The sequence below is a fragment of the Eucyclogobius newberryi genome, unplaced genomic scaffold (assembly GCF_026437365.1).
Source record: "Eucyclogobius newberryi isolate DKJ021-1_F unplaced genomic scaffold, fEucNew1.0.hap1 SCAF_4, whole genome shotgun sequence".
Classification (NCBI taxonomy): Eukaryota; Metazoa; Chordata; class Actinopteri; order Gobiiformes; family Gobiidae; genus Eucyclogobius; species Eucyclogobius newberryi.
Window position 1 is genome coordinate 24,475,481 of NW_027316056.1, and position 13,885 is coordinate 24,489,365.

Below are 13,885 nucleotides of genomic sequence, written 5' to 3' on the forward strand. Positions count from 1 at the left end.
TTTTAGAAGCAAAATTAGCTCATTTCAATTTAAGATATAGGCTAAATTATACAGCTAAATGTAAAGTGCTTTTCTAACCGGCTGTTTTTGTCACATTCATTTATTTTGTCATTCAGAATGTTGGTATTCATAAAGCTGGTCAGAAACAAGAGGTAAAAGTAACGTGTCAGACAGTGGGAATTAAGCAAAAAGAATTATTTCACTGTTGTTTGATCATGATCTCAGTTATCATGAATAATGGTTAAATGATTATGTTTTTTCTGATCGTAACACTAAGATCGTAACACTAAAATGTGATATCGTAACCTCCCTTGAAGTAAGAAATAATCGATAGGTTATTATTAGTACACAGTCACCCAAAAAAGAACGGAATTATCTTGAATTTGGATATTAACCTCCTTTCATTTCTTCACCTGGATCTAAAAGCAAGTTGGATGTGATTATTATTTGTATTTATAATTTAAATGGAGCATGCATTTGTTTGGTTAATTATTTGAACGTCAGGCTAAAACTACGACAGCTTTTGCAGCGGTGCATGGTACTAATGGCATTATGCCCCAGCACACTTCTGGTCCGTCACAGTAGGATTAGTTTATGGGTAAAGTCCTTGATAGACTTCCAGATCCCCTCTACACCACACACACTGGCCTACATACCGTCCTGTGTCTCCTTTGTTTCGCTGCCACCATATTATTCCTGGTCCATCCACCGCGCTGCCTATCTCCTGCTCTCCCAAATAGATTACGACACGGCGGCCTCGGGAGAGCATCCATTCTGTTTCAGCGAGTGGGGTGCACCTGTTCCCTGCCTGTGCTGTGTCCTTATCGATTGGACTGCCCTTGCCAGGCGGGCGGGCTAGCGGGTGGGCTCTGTGTGCTCCTGGCCTGCTCACTGCGTGCTCTGTGCCAAACAGCAGATTGGCAAATTAAGCAGACCCAAGCAGAACAACGGGGTGGAGAGGAAACCCACCACCTCAAAGAGAGTGGAGGCGAAGACTTGACCGCCGACACTATTACTTACAATGCGTGAACATGCTGAGCACTTAAAATGTCACATCTATTGGAAAGAGCATAATGACTCAACAAACAACAGACTAATGTGGTTGTTTTATTAATGTCTGTGGAAGTACATTTAATATGAGTTTTTGAATACATTGTGACAAGGGAGTATAGGCTATATGTTAAAACATATCTTTAAACATATTAGTTGCGGTTAATTACTAGACAAATGTGAAATGTGTTTTAAAGTTTACAACATGATTTCTTCCATTTTTATTTTTAATCAGCCCTTTGTATAGCCCTTTTTTACTATAAACGATATGATTTGAGATGTGGTTCAGTTTTTTCTACTATGGTTTGAGGGTTTATTTTTACCACGTTCCGGCTGACATTCTGCGTAAAGGTTTTGAGTTCAAGTCCTAGCTTTGAGCAAACAAAAATATGGACACAACATGCACTAGAAACATTTGGAAATTGATAAGAATTGCAACTGTTGACCAAAGATCAGCACAATTCTTGTATGTATGTGCAAAATACTACTCTCAAAGTACATTTTTAAACATGTATTTCAAAATAGATTTTTCATGTGATACTTTCACTTGAGTTACACAATTTTTCCACCACTGATTTTATGTAGCAGGCTTCAGAAGGTGTTTGAAACCTTTGTAGAGATACAATGTTATTATGCAACTGGCTGGAGAAGTGCATGCGAGACTTTGGAACGTGACTGTGCCTGGCAGCCATTTTGAGGGAGGCTCTATTTGTTGAGGTTGTTTTTCTATCTTCGAGTATCAAGCTTTGAAGTGCGTCGCTCTGTTTTATCAGCAGGCTCGAGCAACTTGCTACAAGCGCTCTGTGTGTGCGTTCAAATGTGTGTGTTGTGGAGCCATCGGGCCAGTGTCTTATCGCAGAATGCAGCTCTATCGGATGTCTGTGGCCGCATTCAGCCTGGAAAGCCCTGCATCCTCCAGTCAGACTGTCTTTGGCTCTTACTCTCATGGATCCACCCGATGGTTCCACAATATTTGGAGACAATAACTAAAAACAGGGTGTTTTATGCACATAATAACTCGATGGGAATTGATGGTCAGTCAAAATGATTGGGTTAATCGATAATATAATGTCTTCAAAAACAACATTATTAATATCGTCTAAAATTGTATATATTGTCCACCTTGACCTTACAATCAATTTATTGCCTTATCGTTCAATAACTTACATTCACAGTGCACTACGATCAGTCGTGTTTAATCCATTTAATTGTAATATATATTTTTTAAACTGTCCAATACTATATCTTCTACAGAAATCATTGCATTTACAGGAGACAGCCCCCTTATGACATAAAAAACTCAGATGACTCCCATGCAAACTGCATCTAAAGCCCTCCTGCTTTGTATCTTTTGTGAGTCCACATGCAGAACAAAGGCCAGTGTTGGTGGATATGACATGTGGCTGTGTGTCAGATGATCACGTCCAGGCACAGGCTGACTGACAGAAGACTGACATGTCCACGGGCTCATGGATATGGCCTCACCTTCCCCCGAGCAGGCTGTCGGACTGAGGAGTCAACAAGCAAGCCAGACAAATACTAATACAATATATAGAAGGATAATTGAAACAGCAGGGACAGTTGAAGCTATCAAATAAATCATGTGAAGATGGAGTTTGAAGTGTTGCATGGAGATGAATAGTTGGATATCCATGGGTTTTAGTATGATATTAATCTAGGACTGTTGCTATAGTGATTGATAGAGGTGGGTAATATATTGAAATTGAGATAATATCATCTCACAATAATTACTTCTTTGCACTGACTCTTTGCACCAGTGGCGTGCGGTCAGGACAATCAAGGTAATCAGTGATTGGCCAATACAATCTAAAATTACTGTGTGTCAAACTATATATAAATTGTTCGAAAATATATCCAAATAAGCCCGTTTCCCCCCCTCACTTCTGCTTCTGAAGCTTGGCTGAAGTCACTATATCTTTTAGTGGCCTCTACAGGTCGCTGGGCGTTACTGCGCGGGAAGCTTGGTTCTGCTTTTCCCACAGCTGCGCAGTCTGTGGCGTGTTCAGAGGCCCGTTCATGCTCCGCCCTCTAACATGAGCTTTTAGGACCAGAGCGGACAGCAGCTTCTTTTAGAGGTCTGCACATGCTCTGAGGACAACACAGCCTTAAACCCATGGATCCATGCTCAAACCACACTGAATAAACCTGTGTGGGAATCAAGGATGTTTGCAGGTTTTACTCTCACTGAGCATGTGCAGAAGAGAAGTGAAGCAACAGCAGCGCCAAGTTTCGACAAACTGACTAAAAATCGTATCTTTTAGAGACAAGTCTTTGTTTGTAGCTAAGGCTCTGTTTATGTTTCCAATGATTAGATGTTAGTTAGAAATACAGGCAGTAATTTGACAACAAAGAGCTCCAATATGTAATGAATTGAGTTTAGCTCAGTAGGTTTTCTAGTTTTCTATTATCCACTAAATATTGATGACCACCTCAGATCTGCTTGCCCATCTATTAAAGCTACCGCATGCCACTGCTTTGCCCAAGTGAGAAAATTATTGAACAATAAGATCTGAGCATGAGAAAGTCAAACATAACTTCTGCGACCAATTGTCAATACTAACTGATGACAAGAGTGTTTTCTCTGGCTTTGTATTTGTTGCTGCTCATGTTTTTTCAAAGATATTGTATATTTAGGACAGGGTTTAATGGGATTCTGTAGCTTTAGCGTTATTGTGGCCTGAAGTCGTTTCAATATTTCTATTTATCGTAATATTTTCTGTTGCAATATATCTCTCAGGCCTAAATATCGTGAATGTTGTTTAGAAGATATGCAAAATTTGAATATTAAGTACCGTATTTTCCGGACTATAAATCGCACTTGAGTTTAAGTCGCACCAGCCAAAAAATGCATAATAGAGAATAAAAAACATATATAAGTTGCACTGGAGTATGAAATAAGGCTGCAAGTGTGAAACTAATACACATATAAGTCGCTCAGGAGTATAAGTATATAAGTATTAGAGCTGGGTTGAAAAAAACAATTTTCCGATTTTTAATCGATTCGCATATTAATGACCGATTATCGATTCGTACGTCCAAAGATCGATTTTTATTTTTATTTATTTTTATTTTTTGTTTGTTTCCTCGGTCTAAAAATAACTCGAAAACAATCATGGCGTCGGACAGAGATGGTAACGTTAGCGTAACACTTACGACACCTGAGACACTGAAGGCGCCGATTTGGAGGAATTTCGGGTTCCGGGAAATAGAAGGGACCAACGAGCTGGACAAAAGTAAAGCGATCTGCAAAAAGTGCGGAATTGAGGTAAAGCACTGTAGTAATACCACCAACTTAAAGAATCATCTGCGGCGGCATCACCCTAACCTGTCCTTGGGACCGCTTTTGGGTGAATTCTTAATTATTTTCAAGCATAATAATAATGCACTGGTTAGTGTCCCAATAGGAATCCACTGTTGCAGATGTAGTCACCTCAATGATGTCCTCCATTTATTGTCCTGAATTATCTTTCTTGAAGGTAGATTGACCCTTAACCTTTTCGTCTTCCAGCCATCAGTAACTACCAATACTTGTAAGATTTGCTGTTTAATATTGATATAATACTAGTTTTAATATGTTGCTTCTCTACACAGTCATGAAGTGAAGGAAACGGTTCAAATACATTTTTCATTTTTAATAACATTAACCCCCGGATCGAATCGAAATCAGATCAAATCGGAAATCAGATCGAAATCGGATCGAATCAGATGGAATCTGAGAAAATCGGAAAAAAACGATTTTGAAACGTAAAAATCGTAATCAAATCGATTCTTGAAATTTGAATCGAAACCCAGCTCTAATAAGTATAAATATATGTATAAGTTGCACCCCGGCCAAAACTATGAAAAAAGACTGCGACTTATAGTTCTGAAAAGACAGTATATTGTTTTTGGTTTTATTTTGTTATTTGATGTTACAAAAAGAGTTGATTAAAAATAAAAAATAAACTTTAGTTGTAAACCTTGGCATAAGGCGATATATTTGATCTTTTATTATTTATTCTACCGACATTTTTCATTTTTCTGATACTTAAATCACAACTAATACGTTTAAAGACACGTTTAACACATTTCTGTTGGATTGAGATAATATCTCCTGATTATCATTATCAGGATACTCAAAACAATAAAAGGAGAAATTCAAAATTGCCCACCTCTAACAATTAATAATTTAAAACAAAGTAATATATATTTTTAATGGGGAAAAAATCTTCAAAATGTTTGATGGTTTAAAACCGATGACAAAGTACTGTTTTGAGATTGGATTATTGGTTAAGTATCATTTTACTCACAATTTGACACTGTAGTGCCTTCATATCCTTAATTATCCTCTCTGGAATATGGCAATTGAAACAAGAAAAGTAAAAGCAGTGTTATCTGCTACTACTGGTACTGTAGTCTCATGCCAAGATTATTGCACTTTAAGTTTTATCGTTTTCACCTTAAAAAACCTTAAACTTTAACCTGCATTATATTGGATTAGCATTTATTTTTTTGTAGTTTATGTTATGGAAGTTTCCAAATAATAAAGAAGATGCTGCATTTTATTGAGCCTGAACGTACAAACATGAACAAAATAATTCATGATAAAGCTGCCTGTGGTCCTTGGGGCAGAGAGCCAGTACACTGCAGCAAGAGAAGAGGAATATCTTGTGCTGTGGTGGTCTATAGGTCTGGTTGGCCCTTGAGTAACACATGTTAGTAGGGCGGAGCGATTAATCAAGTAATTTGATTACAAAAAAGCTTTGATTATTATTTTATTTCCTTGATGATTTGTTACATATTTAATTAAAACGTGTAGATCTGTGGCACATTTACAAACAAGTTTCTTATTTTAAGTTATGTGGCATAAAACGCAAAGTAATTAATGTCTGATGACAAGTTAATTAGTCCTTTATATATATTCTAACTGAACCGTTTGGACTGGTGAAGAAAAGTGTTGCCTTTTAGGAAATTAAATAACATTTGTTTTTTTCTAAGCAGAAACTAATTTGTTATTTGTTTATTATTACTATGAACTATAACTTTTATTTAAAAAGAAAAATAATATGCTTTTAAAAAAGACAAAGACAATAATCGATAGATTACATGATTACTAAAATAGTCAAAAGCCGCAGCCTTAGATGTTAGTGCACATTTACATATCAGACATGACTTATACTGTATGTCCAGAGGAGCTTATATTAACTAAAAAAAAAAATGTTTTTTTGTCACATTAGGATTGTCAAAAAATGATACGCAGATACTCGTCAATACTAAAACTAATATGTAAACTTTAATTTGAGCAGATACTGAGAATATATATATATATATATATATATATATATATATATATATGTTATTTCAGGAGGTCCTCAGATGATATGGGGAAAATAGGAATGTTATGCAATAGTAGTAAACAAGGCTTGACACCCTTCAAATACAGTAATAAATGTAGATTTGTATTTGGGCTTCCAGATGATTGTTTATAGGCCTATGTCATGCCAGTAAAATATTATAGATTTCTTTATGCTTTCTTAATAATTATTTTACTTTAGTCATTAGGTCGATTAATCGGTTGACGGAGTCCAAATTGTTGTTTAAATTGACAAATTATTGTTAATTTAAATAATTTATATAAAAAAATAAAAGTAGAAGGCATCTCGTAAGTAATCTTAACATTTGGGTGTGAATTATGAGATTTATTTACCTTTATACACAGTTTACTAGTGGTTTTCTGTAAAAAAATATTTGCAATTGCATGATCTCCTGTTATGCCATGGGCTTTTCATTGCACATAAGGTACACTTACATACGTACAAATCATAAAGATACTTAATCCATGGATTTCAGAATGATGAAAATTGAAGACCATTACCATAGCCTCCTATTAGAAGACTAATCGATACAATGAGCTTGTCTTTAGTTGACCAAGAATTTATATAGCCCTATTTTTTCATACATCCTAGTTTAGATCGAAAATACTTTATCTTTACCTTAATTTACTTTGTGCCATTTTTGCTGTCCTCATGTCAATGATCATAAGTTGTAATATTCAAATAGTGCAATGTTGGAGTTAGCTGCCATCACAAAGTTGTCATAGCATATATATTTCTTCAAGTCTACCCAAAACCTAAATGCAGGGAGATGTGTCAGTTCCCATGAGCACATACTTCAGCCTTGTGCTCCATCAATGTTGCATGAGTCTGTAATGTCATCCCATCTTCTCCCCGCATCTCCTCTTTGATGAACACTTCACTTTACAGCTTGATTTTTTATTCAAAGCAGACGCACATAAAGGGTGTGTGGAAGGATCTGATAGAAATGCAGACAGGTACAGAGCGTGGCAGGAAGAGGCAATCGAATCAAGTGCCCTGTAAATGTCAAGTCTGTATTGAATGATTCAATAATTATGTAAATAGATACCACTGGTAATTCTACCACTAGTAACAATTCTAGTTAATCTACAGGGCTGAGGCTACTTAGTACAATATATGTACAGTACATAGTACAATTAAACTGATGTTTACAAAAAGTTTAATCATTTGATGTTTTGATCGTAGAAAACAAAATCAAATCAAATCAAATCAATTTATTTTTGTAAGGCCCAAAATCACAACAACAGTTGCTTCTGAGGGCCACAGGGAGAAATGAATCAACAATGTCTGTGGTGGCGATGAAGTCAGACAATGTCTGTGGTGGCGAGGGACGATGTCCCAGGGTCCTCTGTCCTTAGACTCTCCTTCTCGGCCAGGAAAAACTACAAAAAAACCTCTTTGGGAAAAAAGCGTAGAAACCTGGAGGAGTTCCAGTGAAGGAGAGATCCGACTCTCACAGACGGACAGACGGACACAAGGAGACTGGAGCTGGACCCACTCTTCAGGCAGAAGAGGGACCGTCGGAGGCGAGCTGGACCCACTCTTCAGGCAGATGAGGGACCGTCGGAGGCGTGCTGGACCCACTCTTCAGGCAGATGAGGGACCGTCGGAGGCGAGCTGGACCCACTCTTCAGGCAGAAGAGGGACCGTCGGAGGCGAGCTGGACCCACTCTTCAGGCAGATGAGGGACCGACTGAGGCGAACTGGAGCCACTCTTCAGGCAGATGAGGGACCGTCCACACAGGGCAGGGACCACTTCACCAGGGGAGGGGCATCTGGGTCCACAGGTCCTCAGGAGTGAGAGAAAGAAAAGAAGGCGGTGAACAGTTTGCAAGTGGAATCAAAAAATAAATATTGTTTGATAGCATAAGTAGTCAGAAGAAGAAGAGGATAGTGCTCAAGCTGTCATACTTCCCCCAGCATAACGCATTGGAATGTCAATACATTGAGATAAATCACATTTTCAGCCTTAATGCAGCAGTCAGCAAGTTAATAAGTGTAGAAATCTGCAATTTATAATGAATTTATGTTGTTTAAAATGATCAAGATGCATATCCCTGTATCGATACGCGTATTGACAAGAAGTCCATAACGATTGATTTACTACTCATACTTTTATTACATTTGCAAGGGAATCATATATGATGATATTTGATGGCCAGACTGAGCAAAAGAGATTAAGGGCAATAATAGAAAATATGTAGAAGTTGAATACTGAGTGGTGCCCGGTGGTCGAGTGGGTGGCGCGCATGCCAGGCTTTGAGTGTGGCCGGCTGCAAGGTTGGGGGTTGGAGTCTGGCTCCGATAGTTGTCCTGCCCTCGCTCGCCTTATTTTATGCAGACCCTGTCCTGTTTGATGAAGTCTGTAGGCCAAAAAGCCCTTTAAAAAAAGAACATTCATACCAACATTGTGACATGTTGGCCTGGGTTTTTCCTGACAAGGCCATAGGTGCTGAATTGCTGTAGCATGTATTATCCACTCCATATAATGAGAGTAATTATTCTAATGCTTGCAGTTCATAAGAACATTCAGTTGCATAAGAACCCATTTTCCTGGCTATCATATATGTCTCAATTGAAAACTATTTCTATTCAAATATTCAGAATCAGTTGAACTTAATACAGATGATATGAAGAGTTACATTAGGAAGTAGGTGAGATGCTTGGATCATGCATTGCTGCAGCCCTTTTCGATGTTCCGTGCACCATGTTGCTCTGCCTCACCTCCAGCGTCACCACCCTGCAGTTCAAATGACAGCAGACATCAAGCTCACACACACACTATTACTCTTCCATTGTTGTGGCAGCACCCCTAATAGAGCTTCCTGGAGATAGACACATCCCTGTTTCGTAACCACTGCTACACACACATGCACTTGGGCGCATGCAGATTGACAGCTAGTCCCCAGGCCACGACTGCCACGCGTGATTGATGGCAATGTTCCATGGAGAATGCGTGAGGCAGAGAGTGAGCGCCGGTGATTCGGGAAGTGGCACAGTTTAGGTGCCGGTGTTGTGTGTTGGGGAGAACAGTGTGTACAGGAGGAGCGGAGATGTTACGGGGCTGTCAGTCACCGGGATAGACAGACAGTGAAAGGAAATACACTAGGAGGAAAAGAAGTAGAGTCCTTAATTAAACTTAAGTAGAGAAGACACCATATCTGCTCGAGTTTAGAATATACACAAAGATATGTACCTAACTAGGGCTGTGGTCGACTAAAGAAATTCTTGGTCAACAAAGACATTCCCTGTGCATCAATTAGTCGACTAAAAGAAGGCGTGGAATTAGTAAAAACTCTCAAAACGAGCTCATTGCATCAACCATTTGACCCAATTCATTCACAAGCTAGCACAAGCTCCCTGCTAACTCATTCCATGCCTTCTCCTTTTTGTTCATATAAATCATTTATAACTACAATAACATAATTGGTCAACTAGTTCAAATCTTGGTTGACTAATACTCTATTGGACAAAATGTTAAGTGTAAGTCCTACAGCCTTTTTTCATTTATTAAATTAATTGGTCATCACCATATAATGTAAGGAAGACACTTAATTAGCGTATCAGTGGATTGTTCAGTGTTCCCTTTAATTACATAGCATTTCAACACTGTATTTATTATTTTAGCTTCTGGAGCACAAAGCAAAACAACTGCCAATCCACCATATCTGGTATTGGATCATTATAACTGCCCTTGAATGACTTCAACACCATTTTGAGTTGAATTCACATTTTTCAGCTTTCTTTGCAAATATATCCGTCTAGTATCAGAACAAAATAATGTTAGCGGTGGAGTTCAGAGGTTTTATGGGGATGCATTGGATTTGTTTATTTTATACTGTTCACACCAGGAAACGCAGAAACCATTTGACACCAATTATCCATGTGCAAACAAAGTATACCTATTGTGCTTATATCACTGTGATTATGCGACTCATTCACTTGTGTGGGGGAAATAAGCAGGTGCAGAAGTTATCACAGCAAAATTAACTTTCAAATTACTCACAACAAATTACACGGTAAAGCTTACAGTATTAATGCCAAACAGCACATAGCGTTTTGTTTTGGGTAATTGCAGTGCTTAAAATGTTCTCTTCTGGGTCTCTTTTGTGTCATAACTTAAGGAGAGGAACAGGATCTTTTTTCTGCAGGGTTAAGCGGCACACTGGACAGGTCCCATAGGAAAGAGCCTCTGCAAAAGAAGAAAAAAAAATCGATTGTTGTCACAGTGGTCTATGCATGGAAGGGAAACTGGATAAATTAAAAGTAACATATTTACCCTACGCTCCAAAATCACAACTGAACCTGGGTTAACAGTGCCTTAAACACACAAGTCGTAGGATCTATTCAGTTTTCTTCTTAGATAATCATCTTGAGAACCAAACCAACAAATGGACATCAACCTCTTGCTCATCATGTATATTATGTAGTATTTAGTAGTATTTTATTTGAAAATGTTAACCTCCTATTTGGCATCACAGATAGCCTGGAATGTTCTAAATTCTTCCATAATTCTATACACCCTACATTTAATAAAGCTTAGGAAATAGAATGATCCCTACATCTAATAGAATTGTTGTTATTATGCTATTATACAATTAGACAAATATATGTACTATATTGTACAATTTAAAAAGCAAGCAATCTCAAATACATTCTAAATCACTTTGCAGAGAGGTGTGGGTGAAGCTTCGGCATAGAGAGTGGCTTTAACATTTGTTGTTGTCTCTTTCTTTTGGTGAATCAATGTTGAACTTTCGTCCACTGATCCCCGGCTCACCAAAAATCCACAGTAAACCGAAACAACAGCTCTGTGTGCTTGGAGATGAACAACATATTTATTTCTGAGAAGCTAATGCCTGTGTCTTTTCTTCACAGACTTTCGGCCCCCTTTGCCCCCAAATAGAGGAGGAGGAGGATCTTCTTCCACCAGTCGCACAACAACCACCCGCGTTCCCCCATACTACACCACGCCCAGGCCCCTCCTCACCACCTCTCCTGGTCAGCGCTACCGGACCACCACCACCATACGGCCCATGCTTATCCCAGCAGGGGGCTCATCCTCTGATACCAACCAGATCCCCGACATAAACCAGAAAGGGCCGGGACGCTCGCCTGCTGTAGTGGTCCCACCTCCAGTGGCTCCCCAGCCCCCAGTGATGTCCCCTCAGGACTTTTGCTCACCCCGGATCACCGCTGACATATCTTGGCCACGCACCCAGCAGGGACAGCTCGCCAAGCAGCCTTGTCCAGTGGGGACTCTGGGTAAGGACTGTGAACTTCTAGAACAAAACTTGTCACTGATATAAGTTGTTTTTCATATTGGGTTTTTGGTCTATTTGAGATATAACAACAAGTAATAGAGGCTGTATGTCTTCTCACTAGGAAATGATCGATAGGCTTACTTCTGCCATATTTTTAGATGTGCCTTTTATGATGAAACATAACAGTTACTTTGCACTCCCTGCCCCCATTACAGTTCTTCTGCTTTCTTATGTGTGCAAGTCTCTTCATCCATGTTCCCTCTGCTGCCTTTGGCACTAGTGCAGTGGACAGTGTTGAGAGGTCATTGTCATAGCATGGCCGTATGTCAGTCTGCCCCAGGGCAGCTGTGACGACAGAGGTCAGAGAATTTAATCTGTTAGAGAATTAAGTCTTTTAGTATCTATTTTTTCACGCATGTTGCTGTATTATACAACCTACTGCATTTAATAGTACTGCACCGCTTTTGCATTTAGAGTGGTGCTAAATCTATATTATACATTGTGTTTTAGTCACACCTCAAGGTATGTTTGATTTTACCACTACGGCATGTGAAAAATCACGCCTTCGGATGTTAACAAATTCAAGTGGTGAATAAATTATTGGTGCATACAATATTTGCAAACACAGTCTGTGGAATAATAACCCTATCAAGGATACAATAGATACTGATATTGTTCTGTTCATGCATATTTCATTTAATTGTATAATGCCTCTCAATTGTGAGCAATTTTAGCTTTGGACTACACAATGAATGGGGACAATTATCAAAAGACAGAATTAGCTCTTTGAAAAGACATCCACAATGTATTCTATTTAATATAGAGTCACACAAAGTCACTCCACACATTCACTTCCCATTTCCTTGTTCAAAACAATTAGCACTGAGCCATGTAGCGGTGATATTCTTTATCTAGTGTCTGATGCTGAATGACACAACTGTCTGATTGACATGGCTGTTTACTGGTCTTGCAGGCGTGGCTACGTACATGTGCATGTCCCATTTGGGCTACTGGGATCCCCAAGGCCCGGACCTCAGCAACTGCACGTCGCCGTGGGTCAATCACATCATGCAGAAAGTAAGTAGCAGAGGAAACTGCAGAAGCACAGTTTAAGGCTACATGTTCTATGGATACAGTCCCCGAGCTGTTTTGTCATGCATGAAGACACATTGACCACAGAGAAAGATTTAGGCCACCTATCCATTCTCCGCTTGTTAGCCCAAACACACATGAAGAGAGTGTATTTAGCCACTGGGAGGAGGAAAATAAGGTCATTGTTATCCGCCGTCATAATAGGATCATAGATGGATGTACTCCAGTAATAAATGTTATTCAAAGACTTCTTTTAAGCGTACCCTATATACGTGGAAAATAGGACAAATCAGATATTGTCAAGAGAAGGCAATATTTCAAAGACACAATAGTTAGCTGCGAATTTAAAGTCAGCAAAAAAGTATTAGTTTTACACAATACTAACATTTGGAACTTGATGAACGAAGCAAAAGGCTTGATACCAAAATCATAGTATTTTCTTTATTGTTATCTAAAATTAGAACTAACTATGACCAGAAAAAGTCAAATGTTTGTGATTATTGTTTAAATTAGTATCTAGTTTCAGTATTTTAGGATTATTATCTGCGTATTTTTTGATAACTTGGATAATGTTGTTCACCAAATTAATCAAGGAAAATGTTCTGATAAAAAAAAGTATTTTGTCCCCAATTGTCAAAAATACTGTAGCTTAATCTGAACTCTTAGGCCGTTTACTGCTTATTTAGCCCCAGTTTAGTCGTGATGTAGATGTGGTTTGGTTTTATCCTGTTCTAGTCCTAGTTTAGTTCCACATTTAGAGTGTGAATGTAGCTTTATTGAATGGGGATAACATTTTTAAATTGTGCTAGATCATTTGCACATAACTGTATGTTATTTTAGCTCAGAGCTTTTGGTTGGAGTTATCCCTCCTTTGAACATAGTGGATCCAATTTGGGCTCAGAATGCACTACAATGTTGGGGGTTTTGACTGTGCGTAAGATGAAGTAAGATGAGGAAAAAGGGCAGTGCAGAGTTAGTTTCTGTAAAATGTTCTTACATGTTTTTATTAAAGCACATAAGCCCCAGGAATACCCACAATGCATTGCTCTGTATCTGTAACACTAATTCAGTTTTCACGCTCGTCTTCCCTCGCCTCAGACATCT

The 13,885-nt window shown here is 38.6% G+C and overlaps 1 protein-coding gene across 18 annotated transcripts in view; it reads left to right on the top strand.

The window, feature by feature from the left end:
* adgrl3.1 (adhesion G protein-coupled receptor L3.1) overlaps positions 1-13,885 on the top strand; it is a 146,871-nt gene that overhangs the window by 93,471 nt on the left and 39,515 nt on the right. For all 18 annotated transcript variants that reach the window (XM_072463200.1, XM_072463203.1, XM_072463207.1 and 15 more), the window contains 2 exons: positions 11,304-11,690; positions 12,663-12,766. In XM_072463200.1, the coding sequence (XP_072319301.1) occupies positions 11,304-11,690; positions 12,663-12,766 (491 nt within the window). The remainder of the gene's footprint in view (positions 1-11,303; positions 11,691-12,662; positions 12,767-13,885) is intronic.